This window comes from Oreochromis niloticus, linkage group LG15 (assembly GCF_001858045.2).
Source record: "Oreochromis niloticus isolate F11D_XX linkage group LG15, O_niloticus_UMD_NMBU, whole genome shotgun sequence".
Classification (NCBI taxonomy): Eukaryota; Metazoa; Chordata; class Actinopteri; order Cichliformes; family Cichlidae; genus Oreochromis; species Oreochromis niloticus.
This window is the reverse complement of record NC_031980.2, coordinates 11,976,525-11,994,109: the sequence shown is the minus strand read 5'-3', so window position 1 is coordinate 11,994,109 and position 17,585 is coordinate 11,976,525. Positions and strand designations below refer to the sequence as shown.

Genomic DNA, 17,585 nt, shown 5'->3' with positions numbered 1-17,585 from the left:
GCTGGTGATTTTACATTGACAGACTTCTGCGGCCTCGACGGGAATCACCCTGAACTTCTGACAGACTTCCAGCCTCATCTGGAGAGCGAAACACTTTTTCCCAGAAAGGTGTGACACAGAGGCAAACAGGAAAGTGAGGTAACTTGACCTACAAGGAAATCCCCTCCTTTGAATCGAGACAAAAGCTGGTCGGGAGCAAAGAGAAACTTTAAGCCTCAACCGCACCACAGGAAGGGGGACTACACACTTCTGATACAGTAAAATGAAATTCACATCAAAGTCCCTAGACTGTACTGACGGCAGACTGAACTATACCCCTGGGTCCAGCCTGCTGTTGGTGAAGTCAGCTTCATTATCAGAGAGCAAGTAAATCTCCTGTGTCAATTCACAAGTCATCTTTTGCATAACAGCGCTCAGATATCCTTACTAATGACTATGGGCAATTTAATTTCCTGTTCTTGTGCATCTGAGCGAGCTGTGAACTGATGGTGACACCGATTGTGCTTTGAATGTTTGATTCCTGAACTGCATTTCTCCACATTTTATACAATCTTATTGATGAAGAAACACACGTTACATTGTTTTGGGAAAAAGCTACAAAATGATACACAACAATTTAATATTAGTTTATTTTTTTTAATCTTTTTTTCATATATTTCCATATAAAAAGTGTCAGTAACTGACAGTCAGAAAACCTCCTCTCAAAACACTTGCAAATGTACCATTCCTTTTTCATCAGAGTCCTCATCATCATAGTCACTCATTCATCCGTCACCTGTCTCAAATCCAGCCTCAGAAGAATGCAGTACTGAAATGATTAACAAAGAAAACAAACAGTAGAGGTTTCACACCTCTGTTCAAAATAAAGAGAAAAAAAAAAAGAAGCTGCTTTTGCACTGGTTAGACTTTCCCAGTGGGGAAATAAGCACAGCTACAACCTCTTGCGTTCGAACGTTATCGAGCGCAGTCCGCCAGGTGTAGGCCCGGTAGGTCCCCGAGCAGCGGGGAGCGCGGCAGCCCAACAACAACAACAACGTCTCTGCTCACCAAAGAGCACTTCTTGTATGTTTAATAGAGAAGAACAGAGGAGGTATTCGTTTACTGGTAAAATTCACAATCCAAAGCTTTTGAAGAGTGTTAGGGCAACCAGGCAGCTGGGATAAGCGGAAGACAGTTAAAAAGGTATGGTTAGAGGAACTGGAAGCAAATCCCTCCTGAAAACCTGGTGTCTTAACTTTTTTGATTAGCTTTTTTTTTTTTTTTCTCCCCATCTCCTCCTCACTGGGAATAAAAGAAAGAAAAAAAAAAGGCATCATCAACAAAACAATAAAAAAAATTGTCACAAAACCAGAGCTACAGCAGAAGCAAGAAGTCTTCCTTCAAAGTGCCTCGCTTAATTTTTTTTTTTTTTTGAGAGGTTAAATTCCAAGACGTACTTTTTTCCCGCCTTTCTCTCCATCATCTCTGTGAAAGACACACACACACACACACCTCTCAGTCATAAAACAACTCATCCATGCATCTCCGCTCACAAAGGGCTCAGACAGTGTTCTTATTTTCCACACATACTTTCGGATTAGCTTACATTGACATTTGAAATTTAGGTACAAGGTAGAAGAGGGAAGGGGTGTAATGCAGTGGATTTGTAATGGACAGGGGCTCATATAGTGGGTGGGGTGGGGGTTGGAAAGGGGGTGAGGAGGTGATTTTGGGGATCAATATGACCCCACTGAATACAACATGGGAGCAGCAGCATCAGCACGTATGCACACTGTGCTGGATAGTTCAGGCACACGTTTTTTAAAAAAAAAAAAAGTTTATGCGTCCATCTCCAGTTACCGCCAACAGCAACCACAAGGACAACTTCTCGTAATACAAAAAAAATGAAATAAAAAGGTATTCAAGAAACTAAAACACGTATAACAGTAACGACAGAATCAAAGTGCAGACTGTTTCTGGCTGCACAGCTTTTCTTTCTGGGTATTCACTCCACCAGGAAACAGGTGAGATTGGCAACCTCGGTTGCCGTACGCTGCAATACTGAAACTAGTCCCCCGGATGCCTCCGGTGTTGCAGGGCAGGAGTTGGCTCAAGGTTGCCCTCTCTTGGTCAGTTATGGCACTGCAGGCAACAAACAGTTTGTGGATCCACTTCTGTAGTTTGAGATGTCTTTTCTCCCAACAGTCATTTTCTTGCTCTCCATTTGTTCTGATCTTCTTCTCAACATCCACCCAGCAAAGCCTCATCACAACACCGGGCTCTCTTCAACACATCTCTTCCACAATTTTAATCGAACGTCCCCCCCACCCTCACCCTTTTTGATTTGTTTTCTTTAAATGTCCCAGCAATGATGACTGTAAAATTTAAAAAGAAAGAAAGAAAAAATAAAATAAAAATGGGACAATGAGAACAAGGCCCAGAGCACTTCATGTCATGTAGCGAGTGATCGCTCTCAGAGCGTATAACAGTTCTGCTTGCATTCGCGCTTCCATAAGAAGCAGATTAACGTGAACCTACAGGGGAAGGAGAAGAAAAAAAGTTATTAGAAGGCTGCACTTCACTAAGTAACTAGAAGATCAAATAAGTGAATCCACCCTTTAAATCTCACCTTCTCGGAGTGCTGAAACTGCCTCCAGAAACTCTCATACATTCGTTTGGTGGTCTTCTCAGGACTACACACGATGGTCTTAATATAGATCTTAAAGCTACGGTCCAGGAGCTGGTTGATCTCCCCATAGTCATAGTCATCATACCTGAATAAGACATAGCAGTGGTGTTAGTAATGAGGCCACAGAGCTGCCTGACCATTGCGTAAGTAAAAGCTCTAGTGTCTGACCTGATGCCAAACATGCAGTGTATGTAGTTCCAGATGGCCCTGCGCAGCATGCTGGTGTCCACGTCCTTGTGTGTAGCCATGGTGTTGTAGGTCAGGTTGTAGACCATGTGAAACTTCTCGTCCAGCATTTGTCCGACGTTGGGATAGAGCCGGTTGACCAGAGAGAAGCCATGGTCCTCCCAGCTGTAGTCCTGCAAAAACAAAGAAAATAAATCAGTAACAGTAGCACAGACCACACTGTGTTTTCACCCCACAAATCATGAGTGTTGCGTCTGATCTGCACCTGCGCTCTGAACGTGGGCACTTGCTCCCCTCTCCTGGAGAAGTCCTTGTAGCCATAACTGGGGTCCTCAAAGTGGCGCGAGATGTCTCTCGGGGGGCCTGACTCCTCGTCCTCTGATGTGACCACCAGCATGCTCTCAGTCTTCTCCCTCTCGAAGCGGGTTGCCATCTCCTCCTGGCTGGCTTCCTCGTCGTCGCGGCACTCCTGCAGCTGTTTCATCCTCTCCATCAGCACCTCCACCTCACCGCACATGTCCTTTAAGAACGCATAGTCCGGGTTAACCTCTGAAGTCTTATCACCATTTATCCTTCTGCACAAACAGTGCAGTTGCCTACCTGATTGCCGAGCAAGTCGTCGTGGTGATTAGCGTGACCGTTGCCATTGGCTATATCGCACACGCAGTACTGGCTAAGGGAAGGGGGTCTGAACGTGTGCCCACCATCGCAGTGGATCTCAGGTGTGATGCCACAGCCGAAAGTGAACGAGGCGAGGGAGTGGTAGTGTGTGAGCAGGACCACGGCGTGGATTAGCTCTGCCAGGGACCAGCTGTGCTCCTCGGCCTTCAGAAGACCCTGAGAAGGGGGAAAAAAAGAAAAGAAAAAAAAGGGAAAAATCTGTGAGTGATGAAAGCCAAATAATGACTTCAATATCACTGACCTTTCAAGCAAGAAGTGGAAAATATGTTTTCATCCTTCAGTTTCAAATTAAAGCCTCTCTCCCATCACGCTCGATCTGCTCCCCTCTCTCGGTCACTACACCTCTACTGCTAAAACCCTCCAATCTGTCCAAATCCTACAGCTGCAGCTATACTCTAGCCTCCACCCATGATCTCAGCTGGTTACATCAGATTTTTCAAATCCACATCCACCCCTGCAGACCCTGCCCGTCTTCTCACCTCAATGTGTTGCTTGGTGAGAAGCCACGGTCGGTGGGCCAGGATTTTGTTGAGCTCTCCGAGCTGCTGCAGCTTCTGCGGGGCTTCAAAGAGGCCATTCAACCACTTGGGATCTCCCCCGACCTGAAGGAAGTCGTTGACGTGCAGGTTGACTAAGTAGGAACACTGGTGTCTGGCTGCTGCCTGCAAGACATGCGAAAAAGCGAGATTTACGACTTCGCACAGAGAGGAAGTCGACCTGGTTTTATTCTGAGAACGTCAGAGGCTGAACCTGGCCATACCATGATGCCGATGTAGTGTCGGTAGTGCAAAGGCAGGGGTCCATCCATCTGCAGCAGGTAGTGCTGCGTCCGGAGAAAACTCTCCAGGTACTGTGGATGGAAACCCATCACGAGGGAAATGTTATCCAGGCGGCCGAGGGCTGCAAACGCATCCTCAAATATCGATTGAGTCCTGGAGTCCACTTTACTGATTTGGAGGATCTAGTCAAAGAGGACATAAACAAATCAGCTGACTCTTCTCTTAACTTCATATTTGAGGTCTGAAGTGAGGTTACAATCCATCTCATACCTCTTTTTCAGGGATAAATTTGCTTGGTCCGTTACCCAGAGGTCTTGGGATCCGTATTCCCAAGTCCTGCAAAACAAGAGAGGGAGAGAGAAACACACAAGGCTTTTAAATCTCAACGCAAAACGGAGCAGATAAACTTCCAGTACCGAGCACCACTTCTCATTTCTGCGGTCACCAATTTTTAACCCCAGCAGTGCGAGAACCCAGAGTGGCTTTCTTTAAATGTTTGACACCAGTAAACCTTCAGAGAAATAATTTAATATCCGAGTTCAGACTGTGGATGCTTCTCGCAACTATTGTCGGTGTCAGGAACAGAATTTACGCTCAAAATCAAAAAATAAATTCACCCCAATTCACCTTTGATGAGATACCCAACACACAAAGCGCAGGGTCTGCTCGGATTCAAAGTTAAAAACACAATAGAAACGCTCACACTGCCTCCTTTATGCCCCGTAACTTTCCGCTGCTTGCCGAGACATGTCTAGCAGCGGACACCGTCCCGCAGCGCACAATGAAGCCGATGAATGAATGACCACTAAATGTACATTAATCGGCAGTGACACTCATTTTAAAACACGTCAAACTCACAGGTCGACTTCCAGAAACTCAAAATGAGCAAAGAAACCAATCTCCACGAAGGGTTTCTTAGCTCGGATGATCTGAAACTCCCGAGTCGCAAACAAGCCCGGACAAAAGGCTGCACTGCAGCTCGTTCTTTAAAGAGGAAAACGTCGCTTTTAAACAAAAAATTAAACGTGACATAAGCTAGAGATATCCCGGCTTAGATCACCGGAGCAGGCTCACCGACAGCTGCCTTTTCGCTGTCTTTTTTTTTTTTTCCTGTTTCTACCCCCCTCTCGTCTTTCTCTTACCTTCTTGCCCAGCCGCTCACAATGGGTGCATATCTTGAACAAGTCTGTCACCGTAAACGAATGATTTTCCACGTTTTCTGCCGGTGCGACCGCGTGCCTCATCTCGCGTTCTCGCTGCACCTGTGTCGTTTCAGCGGCGTAAAAAAGGCGAAAACATGTAATCTTGATGCCCGTCGCCTCCTCTTTGTTCCTCCGGGCACTGGGCACAGCGCTCGGCAGTCAGCTGTTGCAGCAGAATGCGCTCCTCTCTAGCTCATACATTCGGTAAATAAGTCGGGGCTCGCGTGATCGACGCGCTCGACAACCAATCGCATGAGGGAAAACAGCCTCCGGCTAGCCAATGGGAAATCTGGAGGGCGGGGGTAAAGCGCGAGGAGGAGGAGGAGGGGTGCGGGTGAGCTGAGAGACACCCCCCTCTAAGAAAACATCATCACTTCTCCCTTTTTCTTTTGTTCCCTGCTGCCAATAATTATGATTGCATTTACTGTCACGTATTAAGCTCTGTGTGCCGACTGATACATGCAATCAGTACAGGATGATAGAGGCTTGAGGCTGAAATCAATACCACCCTGTCGCTTATCACATTGCAGGAATGCTTAAAATAGTTCTTGCTGACAAAAATGGAGCTTAGACAAGGAGTCTGCGTGGGTTAATCTGGGAGTCTATCTGTGCATTCAGGGAAAACAACAACAACCACTCAAAGCCAGCTCCAGCATGCACCACCACCTTCCCCATTGGCTTGTTGCTGTACTGGAGGACTCCGGGAGGGGGAGGGGAAGGGGGGTGTAAGCTGAGCCCCCAGCTCGCCTTGAGTAGTGGAAACAGAAAAAAAAAAAAAAAAAAAGTAGAGGTCCACTGTGCAAAGATCATCGAGATGGATCGGTGCAGGACCTGCTGCAACAACAGCCCTTCAGTTGGTGGTTTTCCACCGCAGCCTATCACACCACAGATGCTGCCACTTCTCCACCAATCAGGCTGGCCGAAGGAGTTCTTTTTTTTAAAAGCCAGGAGGAAGCAGAGATAAGAAAGGCAGCTCTCTTATGGCTTTGTTTATCCCAGCCGACAATAACACATTCAGTAGAACGGCATATAACTGGTTTATCACATCGCAGTGGTTCACAAAGTCATTGATTACTCAGAGGGATATCACATGAGACGATCAGGAAAACAACTGTGCGCGATGCAAACTTTATATTTATACATCTGATTTCATTCACACAGGTTATTTTTATTTTGTTTTAGGTGCAAGATGCAGGACATCTATATGTGAAAATCTTTATAAACCGGAGGTAGATGGTTCAGAACACATGTGAGTCAAGTGTTGTTTCTTCTGGACTGCCAGCAACCACATTACAAAAGCACTAACGCATCCACAAAGTTGCTGCAAAGACACACACACACACACACACACACACACACACACGATATTTCAAGATAACATGTTTCCCAAAGCAAACAGAGCTTTTCTTTTAAGAGATTTCACACAAACTCTTTTCATGGGGAGAAAAGTTCAACAGTGTGCTTTAAGTTTTAAGAATCCATAAAGTTTGACAAACTTTGTCCTGAAATTGGGTAATCTTTACAGCAACAAGTCATGATTAAATCAGCAACTGGACCAACTCTGGAGGAAGAGCCAATAAAAAAAAACAAGCTAAATTTAGAAAACGATGAGTAAAAAGAGGAAGTCAAGAAAAGGCAAGTCTGACCCTGCACTCGCCAATCAAGAGCCTGCCCTGCCAGTTTGTCAACCCACTACAAGTCCCCAGTGCCGATAACGCGATAGTACGATGTTCAGCAGGTTCATTGTGTCTACCCCGCACCCCCTTCTCCTTCCTCCACCTTCATCACCAACACTACCCACTGCCACCACTAACACCACCTCTGCCAGTCCCTCTCCTGATGCCACAGGGTGGGGTGCAGGGCAGCAGTAAACATGTTCCCAGGGCTGGAGTCAGCACTCCCAGGGCTGCCGGGAGCCCCATGGCTCAGCAAAGCTGCAGAAGAGGCTTGTCAGCGTTCGGGCTGACGACACACCAAACCTTTTCACATAAAAGCGCTTAGGCGCGGGGGTCCGGCCTCGCAGACAAGGCCAAACACTATTGTCAGAGTCCACGCACCGACTACGCAGTAGGCTTTACTGTACTCACATTTAGGGGGGAGGGCGAGTCTCTGTGATTCAGGGAATACTGTACATGCCCCTACCTTGATTAAGGCTATGATTTCTTTGGGTGATAACAAGCTTTATGTTGTTTTTTTTTTAAGTCAGTACACAGTCATGAATTACATAAACAACACACATGCTTTTTAACACTGACTCTTCCGAACCGCTAAACCTTGTGTGTTTCCTCATTTGTCTTGGGTGTTGACACAATTTAACAAAACCTAACTGAACTGCTCACCTCAATATGTGGTGCCTCTAAGACTTTGTACATTCCTGTGTATCTTCTGAAGCTGATTCAGAACACAGTGTGACAACTAAAAAAACCACACTGCAGGTGTCTCGGGGGAGTGTGAGGACCTACATCTTTAAGCGTCTCAGTTATTGGTTTGATGTCAGCGACAGTGACGTTGATTTGCACGCTTTGTTCTTGAATGGCTCACTGCTGCAAGAGAAATAAGGCCACGCATCCAATGAACGCTTTAAATTAAACTGAAAGGATTACTAGTTGTTACTGGGCGATTAGCAAGTGACCTTTGAGATTTGGGATGGCCGCTGACCCACCCTGAAGATGTCACTGTGCCTGTGTGATTGGATCAGGGTTAAGAGAACACTGGAAAGATTAGTTATAATGAAGGGAAAGACTTCTGCAAACAACAGGAATCATCTCATATTTGTTTCAGATACTTATCTGCTCGAGGAAGGGCCTGAACAATGGACAGACTTCCACTAGTTACACTAATGGTAATAAAAAATATTTATATGAACTTTCATAGTCAAGGGAGGGGAAAAAGTTTTTTTGTTCATAAATGCCTGTTTACATATTTCAACTGACATAAGACTGTATGCAGGTACAATTTTTTAAAGCCACTTTGGACCACACAATGACACCTAAAGGTAGCAAGAACAGAGGTGAGTAAAAAAAAAGAAAGAAAAAAAAAGAAATGTAAACAAATTCAGGTCAGCGTGAGCGATTAGAAATCCGAACACCAAATAAAACCCTGGTTAGCCGCTGGGTTTAAAATGTCATGCAGTCACTCGCCACTAGCAGATGGCACAGAGTTAAACCAGCATGTTTTTACCCAATACAATATTTCTATGTGGGTTGCGTTACAGGCTTAGAACCACACTTGGCCAACACGTAACCACATGCAGTACAGCCATGTGAAAGTTAACCTTTGAGGAAAAAAAGGCAGCTGATGCCAGGACCGCTAGTCTTAGCCACGCTCGGAAACCCCTGTGGCATTGTAAACATGCATGTGTCTCACACACTTTGGTGGAATTTGTCCTTTGCATTCTCGATTTCACTGTTTTCTGAATGTTTTCTTACTTTTGAACCAGTCAAATATGGTCAACAACAATACCCAGTTAGGTTGCACCATTTAACTTTTACCCCTTGAAATCCCCACCACTTTTTCCCCATGAAGTTGACAAAGTGTGCCAAAAAATATCCCCCACACCAATACACCACCAGCAGTAGCCTGAACTGTTCATACAAGGCAGAATGGATCTATCCTGTCTTGTTTATGCTAAATTCTAATTGTACTATCTGAATGTTTCTGCAAAAATCAAGACCCATCAGATCAGGCAGCTATTTTCCAATCTTCTATTCTCCAATTTTGGTGACTCCATGTCAATTGTAGCTTCAGTTTCCTGTTCTTAGCTGACACACTCAGTGTGGTCTTCTGCTGCTGTAGCCCCTTTGCTTCAAGGTTCAATGTGCAGTTAGAAATGCTCTTCTGCATACCTTGTTTGTAACACATGCTTATTTCAGTTACTACTGCCTTCCCAGCCTTCAAAGCGTTCTAGTTATTCTCAACAATACAGTTATGCACAGAGAACTTTCACTGACTGACTATGTTCTCTTTTTCAGTCCATTCTCTTTAAACCCTAGAGATGGATGTGCAGAAAAATCCCAGTAGATCAGTTCATGAAATATTTAGACCAGCCTTAAATCACCTTTCTTCCCCAGTCTAATGCTCATTTTGAACTTCAGCATATCGTCTTGACCATGTCTAAATGCACTGAGTTGTTGCCATGTGATTGGCGGATTAGATATTTGCATTGTGTTGTGGAGGTGTACTTAATTAAGTGTATAAGCAAACTTCAGTAATTTTGCTTTTACTAACATTTTCATGATACCCCTTTTTTGTGGCCAGAGGCTGTTGATCAGAGGGTTACATAAGCTTCCTTTAATGCATGAAATGGGGGCCATCAAAGCTTGTGTGCTTTGTGCATGGGAGCATCAGCTTACACATTTAAGAGAAGGAAGCAAAAAGCTAACAGTGTCGAAGGTGTGCATTTTGGTGGAATGTACCGAGCCTGTGAAAAAAAAAAAGGATTATGTACCACTAAGTTATTTAAATGCTTTTTGAGTCCATTATGCCTCAAAAACAAAACTAAATACAAATGTTTTACAGCTACTATTCAACCATACAAAGTGCACTGAAGCATAAAAGAGCACAGAAAAAGGTGTAAAGTTCAATGACACGGAAGAGTTCAAGGTTTTAAACTGTGATGGCTGTAGAATAGAGTTCACATTTATTAGTTTTAAAGAATGGCAGCTGCTTTCTCAAATGCTCAGAAAGAGCAGCTGTTTTTCCCTTTTACGAGCACCCAGAAGAATTAACAACAGACTTAAACCAATAAAGAGGTTGATAAAAAGTTAATAAGAATTAAAAACAGAGAGGAAGCGACGCCGGGTGTAAATTCTGCACGTGTGTCTTTCACCACTGCGGCTGCCGTGTTTTCTCATGCAGTGAGAAGCGAGGGAACCGCAGAAACTGTGGGGATGTTCAACAAGTGGCAGAAGTCCACCAGACCAGTTCTAACCTGACCTATCAGTGCACAGAGGAGAGAAAGCGGAAAACTCTCAAACACTGACATAAGCCTAGCAACAGGCTTCCACCAATCACAGGGCAGAACAACAGTTTCAGGAACCAATCTTCTCTGCACTCTCTCTCTGCTTCTCTTGTTTCTCTGAAAAAAAAGGAGAGAGAGAGAGAGAAAGAGAGAGAGAGAAAAGTTCTGCCGAGGTATGAAGTTCGCTGAACGACCAAATCTGGTGTGCTTCACAGAAAACTATTCGGTTTTCTCATGTATTTGCAAAGTTGTAATTTCTGTCTGTTTGAGTTTCTCTGATAAAAAGTGGCAAAACGAAATGTCTAAAAAGCCTCACACAAAAACCACATGTTTCAAATTAGCCCTGAGGCTCACAACAGCAGCCCTCCTCTCTGAAAAACAACTACAGAACTTTTTCCATGTAAACACGTCCCTTTGAAAAGCTGTGAAACCTGTTTTTAACAGTAAAGGAGAAAAATTGATACCTTTATATACCAAGTTTGAGCACATGCAGACTTTGTGTTAAAGTTGTACACAGATAAAGAGGATACTCCTCGTTCCCACTCTTCAAACACAGCTCTAGGGTTAAGCCTGTTCATCTTGATGAGCAATAGGTTAACCCTTACCCGTCCTGCAGACTTACAGAACTCATGCTAAGTTATCAGAAAGTCTTGATCATAAGCTTCAGAGTTAGACGTGAGAGCTGATTTTATGTAGTTTAACCATAATTCTCTCTTTGTATAAAGACTTGTAAGTAAAAGTTGAATCTTTGTGGGAATTAACCGGACCAGAGTAGCCTTTTGGTTCTTTCAGCCACTCCCGGTCCCTTTTCATTCTCCTTTTTTCCCCCTGATCTGTGTATGTTCTGGCAGGCTATCAGAGTGGAGTGGTCTCGCCAAGCGCCTTCTTTCCTGAGAGGAGAGGCGTGCCCCCCCCCACTCCAAGACCAGCAGCTCCTGGTCCAGCACACAGCAACACTGGGAGGAAGCAACGTTCCCTGGATTCCATGAAACGCAGAGGAACTGCAGAGGCCTTAGGGAGCACACGGAAAATAGAAAAACGAAGGGGAAAGAGTTATCTGGGAGTAAAAGTAACCTTTCTTTTATGGCTTTGTAATGCCAGGCATAAACATGCACATGCACATTTGTACAGTGTACAGTGGTCGACAATCCAGGGGAAGAGGTGTTGGCCTGCAACCCGTGTGCACGTGAGGAAGAGTGAGTTCCCGGGGATGTTATTTTAACAGGGAGAGGGAAGCTGTCATAATACAACAGGCTCCAAGAGAAAAAGATCCCACAGAAAAACACAGAATACCAAACCCTCTCCTGCTATCTTTAGAATGATGACAAAGCCGCCACAAATCAATAGAAACTTCATATTTTTGCCTCAACATTCACTCCATTTCTATAATAAAAATCTCAAATGCCCTTTCACATCAATAGGTTTGTTGATGGGAGGTCAAGAGATAACACTGCGAGTCCAAAGGGCTTTACAAAGTGTGGTAGTGAGTGTGTCTGCAAAATTAAAGGCAAACTTACTTCTAGTACTTATGTTACCCAAAGACTAACAGATGAGGCTAACATGGCTGATCTTATATTTACATCAAGACTCCAACAACCCATCAGAAGACAGCACCTCTGGTTTTAATAGTGCTATGTGTCTGCTTGCATGCACAGCTGTTTTTTCCTCTCTCTCTCTCTGTCTGACAAGACCTTGGTTTTGCTGACTGAGCAAGAAATGACTCATCTTACTGGGAAAGCAGCCAAAAAGGTGTTGATCATCACCCTGTAATCCCTCACAGGCATTGTAAACGGCGAACAAAAGACCCGACCCTTCACCTGTTTCTGTGGGATAGTCACTCCCAAAAAAAATAAAAAGAAAGCAATATCTTCCTTGGAGCTACTCCTGTTATAATGTGAGCCACTAAATCAAAGACAACAAAACCTGACAAGCTGGTAAAAAAGAAAAAACTGTTATCACCACCTTGCTCATATAAAACCCTGTGAACTCTTAGATTAAGAAGTACTGTCGGTCATGAGAGGGGCGATCCACGGTGAAGTACACCGGCTCAGACACTAATAAAAGTCTGATGTAATAGATCACAGTGGCTACAGCAAAGATTAGAAATTACTGCACTCTGCATTAATCTGCCTCTTCCTTTCACTGCTTTCACTTCTGCCCCTTTCTTTTTCTACCACCCCTCAATCTGTTGCCTTCACCAGGATGTATTTTGATTGCAGCGTTGAAGAGAGGGATGTGATACTGCTGCTCTTTAAGGGTGGAGGAAGTGATATGGCCTAATCGTTACACTCGAACTGTTTTGGTCGTGTCTTATTACTTCATAAATAGGCAATGAGCTCTGGTACTGAATCGCAGAACAAAACGGCCAGCAGGACATTGAGTGCGACGTCACGGCGACTGCCCTATCAATGTTTAATTGTTTATGAAATGTCAGTTTGATTGGTTGGAAACTCAATCACCTTGGCGCCCGTCCTTTTCGGCTGTCGTCACTGACTCAGCATTTCCATTCATTGTAGAGATTATTTTGTGCAGCTGATGGTTGGGCTTGTGAATTCAGATTCACAAGACAATTAAAATAGCATTTATTTCATAATTTCACTTCTTTTGTACATGTAGATTTGTTTTTGAGGCTGATTTATTCCATACTGAATTCACTTTTACATAAAGTTTAACACAGAGCAGCTGAAGTTTTGTGTATTAAGTTATAATAAACTGTTAATTAGTTATTGTTTCTACTCCATCTGACATTATTTTAACCTTCTTGAGGGTACAGAGCAACCAGGTGATGCTAATCAAATCCACTTTATTAACTGACCATCAAGAAGTGTCTATAAAAAGCAGGCGCTTTGGAAGTTTGCTGGTCTGGAGAATTTAGGCGGGTGTTAGCAAAATGCAGAAGTCTTCCGAGAAGTGGACGTCCCAGCAAATTCATCCAAGGTCAGACCATGGAATGATCAAAGAAACTCCAAAAAACCTCAAGAGCTACATCTCAGACTTTACAGGCCTCAGTCATAACAGTCCAATCAGAAAAAGACTGAACAAATATGGCTTGTTTAAAAGGGTCACCAGGAGAAAGCTGCTTCTCTCTAAAAAGAACATGGCAGCATGGGTTAGATTTCAAAGTTTAACCTAAACAAACCAGAAGGTTTCTGAGACAGCGTCCTTTAGACAGACTACACCAAAGTGGAGATGTTTGCCCATAACGCAGTAGCACGTGTGGGGGGGTGGGGATAAAAAAACAAAACAAAAGACAGGATATCAGCACAAACACCTTGTACCAGCTGTCGAGCATAGTGGTTGTTTTGCTATTACAGGACCTGGGCTGAGTAGTTATGAGTTGACCATGAACTCCTCTGTATACCAAATTACGCTAGAGTCAAATGTGAGGCCCTCTGTACATAAAAAATGCTCACAAAGCTCAATGAGCTAAAGCAACGATATAAGGAGTGGGCCAGAATTTTTCCACAGTGATGTTCCAGACTGATAAAGTCATACAGAAAATGATCACTTCGAGTTATTGCTACATAACGTGGTCCTACAAGATACTGAATCATGGGGTGTACTTAAGTTTTCACAGCGCTGCACATGAGTCCTGTGAAACCTCTCTTTTTCACATGACCCTACTTAAAAGACTGAGGCTGAAACTGAATGTTTCAAGCAAACACACCAGCATCCACATCACATGATCCAAGTAGAGTTCTTGTGTTTTGTCGTGCAGAATAAAGCCAGTAAGGTCGAGTATTAAAAGTCTGGCAGGGAGTTAATCTGGACTTTTTTAGATGCAAAAGGCAAATGAAAGGAATGTGATTAAAGGCAAAACAAAACAAAACAAAACAATATGTATATACATTTTTTTTTTTTGTTAAGTGCGATGCATCACCATAGGTGTTTTATCACAATTATCTAGTTTCTTAAAAACTGGAAATTGATTGAAAATTATGCTAAATATTTGCATCATTTTCTTTTCCAAGAACTAACTGAGGCAGCCAAAGGTCAACAGAAGGAGCCTGGATGAGTAGAGTTTGCCAACACATCCCTTTGTTTTCACTTCCCTTCACCTTTGATCCTCTCAGTTGTCCCTTATTTTTTGCACAACAGGTTTGACTCCAAACAGGGGGTCTGAGAGGAAGCGCACAAAATACACACAGTGAAGCCAGCAGACATCATGTGTACAAACACAAGAGAGAAAAGTGATAGTATAAATAAGCAATCATAGGACGTGTTCTCTCCATCGTACGTGGTCATTTCCAAGGACTTAAACCGGAGAGTTCCTCAAACATGAAAACTTAAGCACATGATGTGAGATCATGAGCCTGTAGCTTCTGAAACAATGTGAAAAAAATAGCAGGAAATGCTTACAGAAGCACATTTATTTTGCTGGGCTGAAATATCTTCATACATCCCACCGCTTGCATAAACACTGCCTACTTAGGCATGCAAGTGTCTTAGTCAAAGTTGAATTAAATCCTAACATTTATTGCAAATAAAGTAGAGTACAGCAGCTTTTGCACCCTGCAAATTAAATCTTTTTACTTCCATGCCTTTCAGCAGACATTTAGAAATTGCTTGCAGCTTTTGTAGTTTTGCTTGACTCAAGGGGACAGAGCTTTTCTGTCTGTAGCACCAAGACTCTGGACCAGTTTACCACTCCAGCTCCATTTGGCCAGCCTTTTAAAAACAGTTAAAAACCTTTTCTGTTTAATCAGGCCTCCTGCTGACATTGTTTGGTTTGGTTTTTTTGTTTGGTTTTTTTTTCAGATTCTGCTTTAACAAGATTCTCTGTTGATATTGCATTTTAACTGTTGTTCGGCACTTTGTGGCTGTTAAGTCTGTGAAAAACACTATCTAAACTTTACTTATTTAGTCAAAAGCTACATTTCTAAAGACACTTTTATCCCAAATCCTCTATACCTGCTCTTTAGCTTTCCTTAAAAATAAACTGGGTTAATGTGTAGGGTTTACATGAGTTTGCTCTTGGCATTTACAAACTCTCTGTGGACCTCATGAACCCTCACAGAAGTGTGCCTGCATTGTGTGTGTGTGCGGTCCTCTGTCTCATGCCACAGGTAGCACTGGACGTATTTGCTCTGTGGTTAATCAATTACAGGCCCTTGCAGCCGAGAAAAGGACAAAGCAATGGCAGAAAATCTATCATATCATTCCCCTTGTGGTCTCAAGACTGATTTAAATATCTCTCCAACTTTAAAGAGTTCCATTAATTAAGATAAGGTGGCTTCTCTCCAGTGTAGCATGCACCGATTGCGTTACTGTGCTGATGAGAAACATGAGTCACTCTGTGAGCACATGAACAATTCATTTAAAAAAACAAACAAAAAAACAACAAACTTTTTTTTTTTTTTTTTTTTGAAGTGAAGAGTACTTTTTGTTTTAGTGCCACAAACAAGCACACAGTTAACCTGCTGGCTGTTATTGTGCAGTTACCGGCCTTACATAAGCCAAACAGGTAGATGCCGTTGAGCCAAAAGTGAGGTTGGGCACTACTCCCACTCATTAAACTAGGACTAACTAACACAATAGAACAGTATAGTGGTTTATTTATCCTGCACAGCTAAAGTCCTGCTTTAGCGGAACTCAGTAAACAACGATGGGATAATGAGAGGAGATAAAACACAAAGAGAAGGCAAATGTTTTCTTAGAAGAGTCTCGAGCTTTCAAACCGTTTTCCTGCTTCACAGTCAAATGTCACATCAGTGCATTTTTGACTAAACAAATGCAGTATGTAGGGAAAACCCTATGTGTATGGAAAAGATATTAAAGTTAAAATGCAAATATTTATGCATAATAGCATAAAGGGCTGCAAAAATATTTAGCCTTATCGCTCATCTGTGATGATTGGACGCGGGGTTAACGGGGGCATTCGCAATTGAAGAAAAGACAGGAGGTGGAAAGAACGAAGAGAGAGGAGCGAGGGAGTGGGTTATTTGACCAGCGTTTGGCGACAAAGCGCCTCGTACATTATCGTGGGTAAGTAAACACCCTGCACCGTCTGGAGTGACATCATTGTCCCAGAGAATCAATAACCAGCCATTTCCTGTGCAGCGGGGAAAATCGATGACTCTGTACACTAGATTACCTATCTTCGCCCACTCACCTGAGGAGACACACACACACAAACACAAACTGAACACACGCAGTGATGCAGCTCACATACATGGGCACCATTAACAGAAACCACTGTCATAGTTTTCACCAAAGGGAATGGTCTTTGTGCGGCTTCAGTGCAAAGTCAGCCCATTATGGGATTAGTGGCAGCCACAGCACGGTGTAAGCCTACTGTTGGAAGTCTAAAGGGGATAATAGCTCTGCCAAATCAGATTTCTATCAGGTTTCCCCACACAATCACACAGCACACACTCCTAAAAAACCTGGAGTAGCATGGCTCATTCCCAATCCGCAAGATCGCCTTGCTTTGCTCAGGAGTATTTGTCAACTTCTATTCTTGCTCCTGGCTCCTTTTTTTTTTGTAATCCAATATACAGTGTCTCATTATGCAATAAAGGCTAAATTCAGGGTTAAAATGTAATAAAAATGAATAAGTGGAGCCTAACAGCATTTTGAGCCACACAGGCATTTGGCATTGCTCAACGGTCGCTCATAAATTTTGTCACTCACAAACTAATGTCTGGTATGTGGTTGGAGCTTTAAGACCCACTGACTGAACTGTAGCTGAATGTGTTCAGCTAAGCAGCAAAAAAAAAAAAAAAAAAAAAAAAAAAAAAACATCTCTCCAGGCTTGTTTTTCTCAATAAATGTCTGGGAGGAAAAGTTCAGTATCATGAGGAGGGCTCTCGGATTTCCAAGGAGAGCAGCGGAAGAGCAGGCAGATTACTGACAGGAGTGAATGGGAGGGATAATGAGTAACTGAGCCCAGTTCAGTCACTCCATTACCTGTTTGTGCATAGACGAGAGATGCAGCTTGTGCAACAGGAAGGAGAGAAAAAAAGACATGTGACAAAAATGGAAACAGGGTGAGAAGAATAACAACACTAACGCTGTCAAATCACACCGACTAAATACAGCCTGAGAAAAACGTGTGATCTGAAAAGTTAAAAACAGACTCTTGGTCTCGATTTCAAACTCAAACAAAA

At 43.3% G+C, this 17,585-nt stretch overlaps 1 protein-coding gene across 2 annotated transcripts in view; it reads right to left on the bottom strand.

Annotated features, from left to right (window-relative positions):
- Nucleotides 1-461: 461 nt before the first annotated feature.
- Nucleotides 462-17,585, bottom strand: part of sesn1 (sestrin 1) — a 65,056-nt gene continuing 47,932 nt past the window's right edge. The window contains exons 1-9 of one of the 2 annotated variants that reach the window (XM_013274215.3): nt 5,457-5,708; nt 4,585-4,650; nt 4,296-4,496; nt 4,015-4,197; nt 3,455-3,691; nt 3,120-3,374; nt 2,837-3,027; nt 2,609-2,753; nt 462-2,513 (exon numbers count right to left, since the gene is read on the bottom strand). In XM_013274215.3, coding sequence (XP_013129669.1) covers nt 2,427-2,513; nt 2,609-2,753; nt 2,837-3,027; nt 3,120-3,374; nt 3,455-3,691; nt 4,015-4,197; nt 4,296-4,496; nt 4,585-4,650; nt 5,457-5,558 — 1,467 coding nt within the window. In that variant the 5' untranslated portion in view covers nt 5,559-5,708 and the 3' untranslated portion in view covers nt 462-2,426. Of the gene's footprint in view, nt 2,514-2,608; nt 2,754-2,836; nt 3,028-3,119; nt 3,375-3,454; nt 3,692-4,014; nt 4,198-4,295; nt 4,497-4,584; nt 4,651-5,456; nt 5,709-17,585 lie in introns of those variants that run through there. The other variant, XM_005454619.4, reaches the window with a different exon arrangement.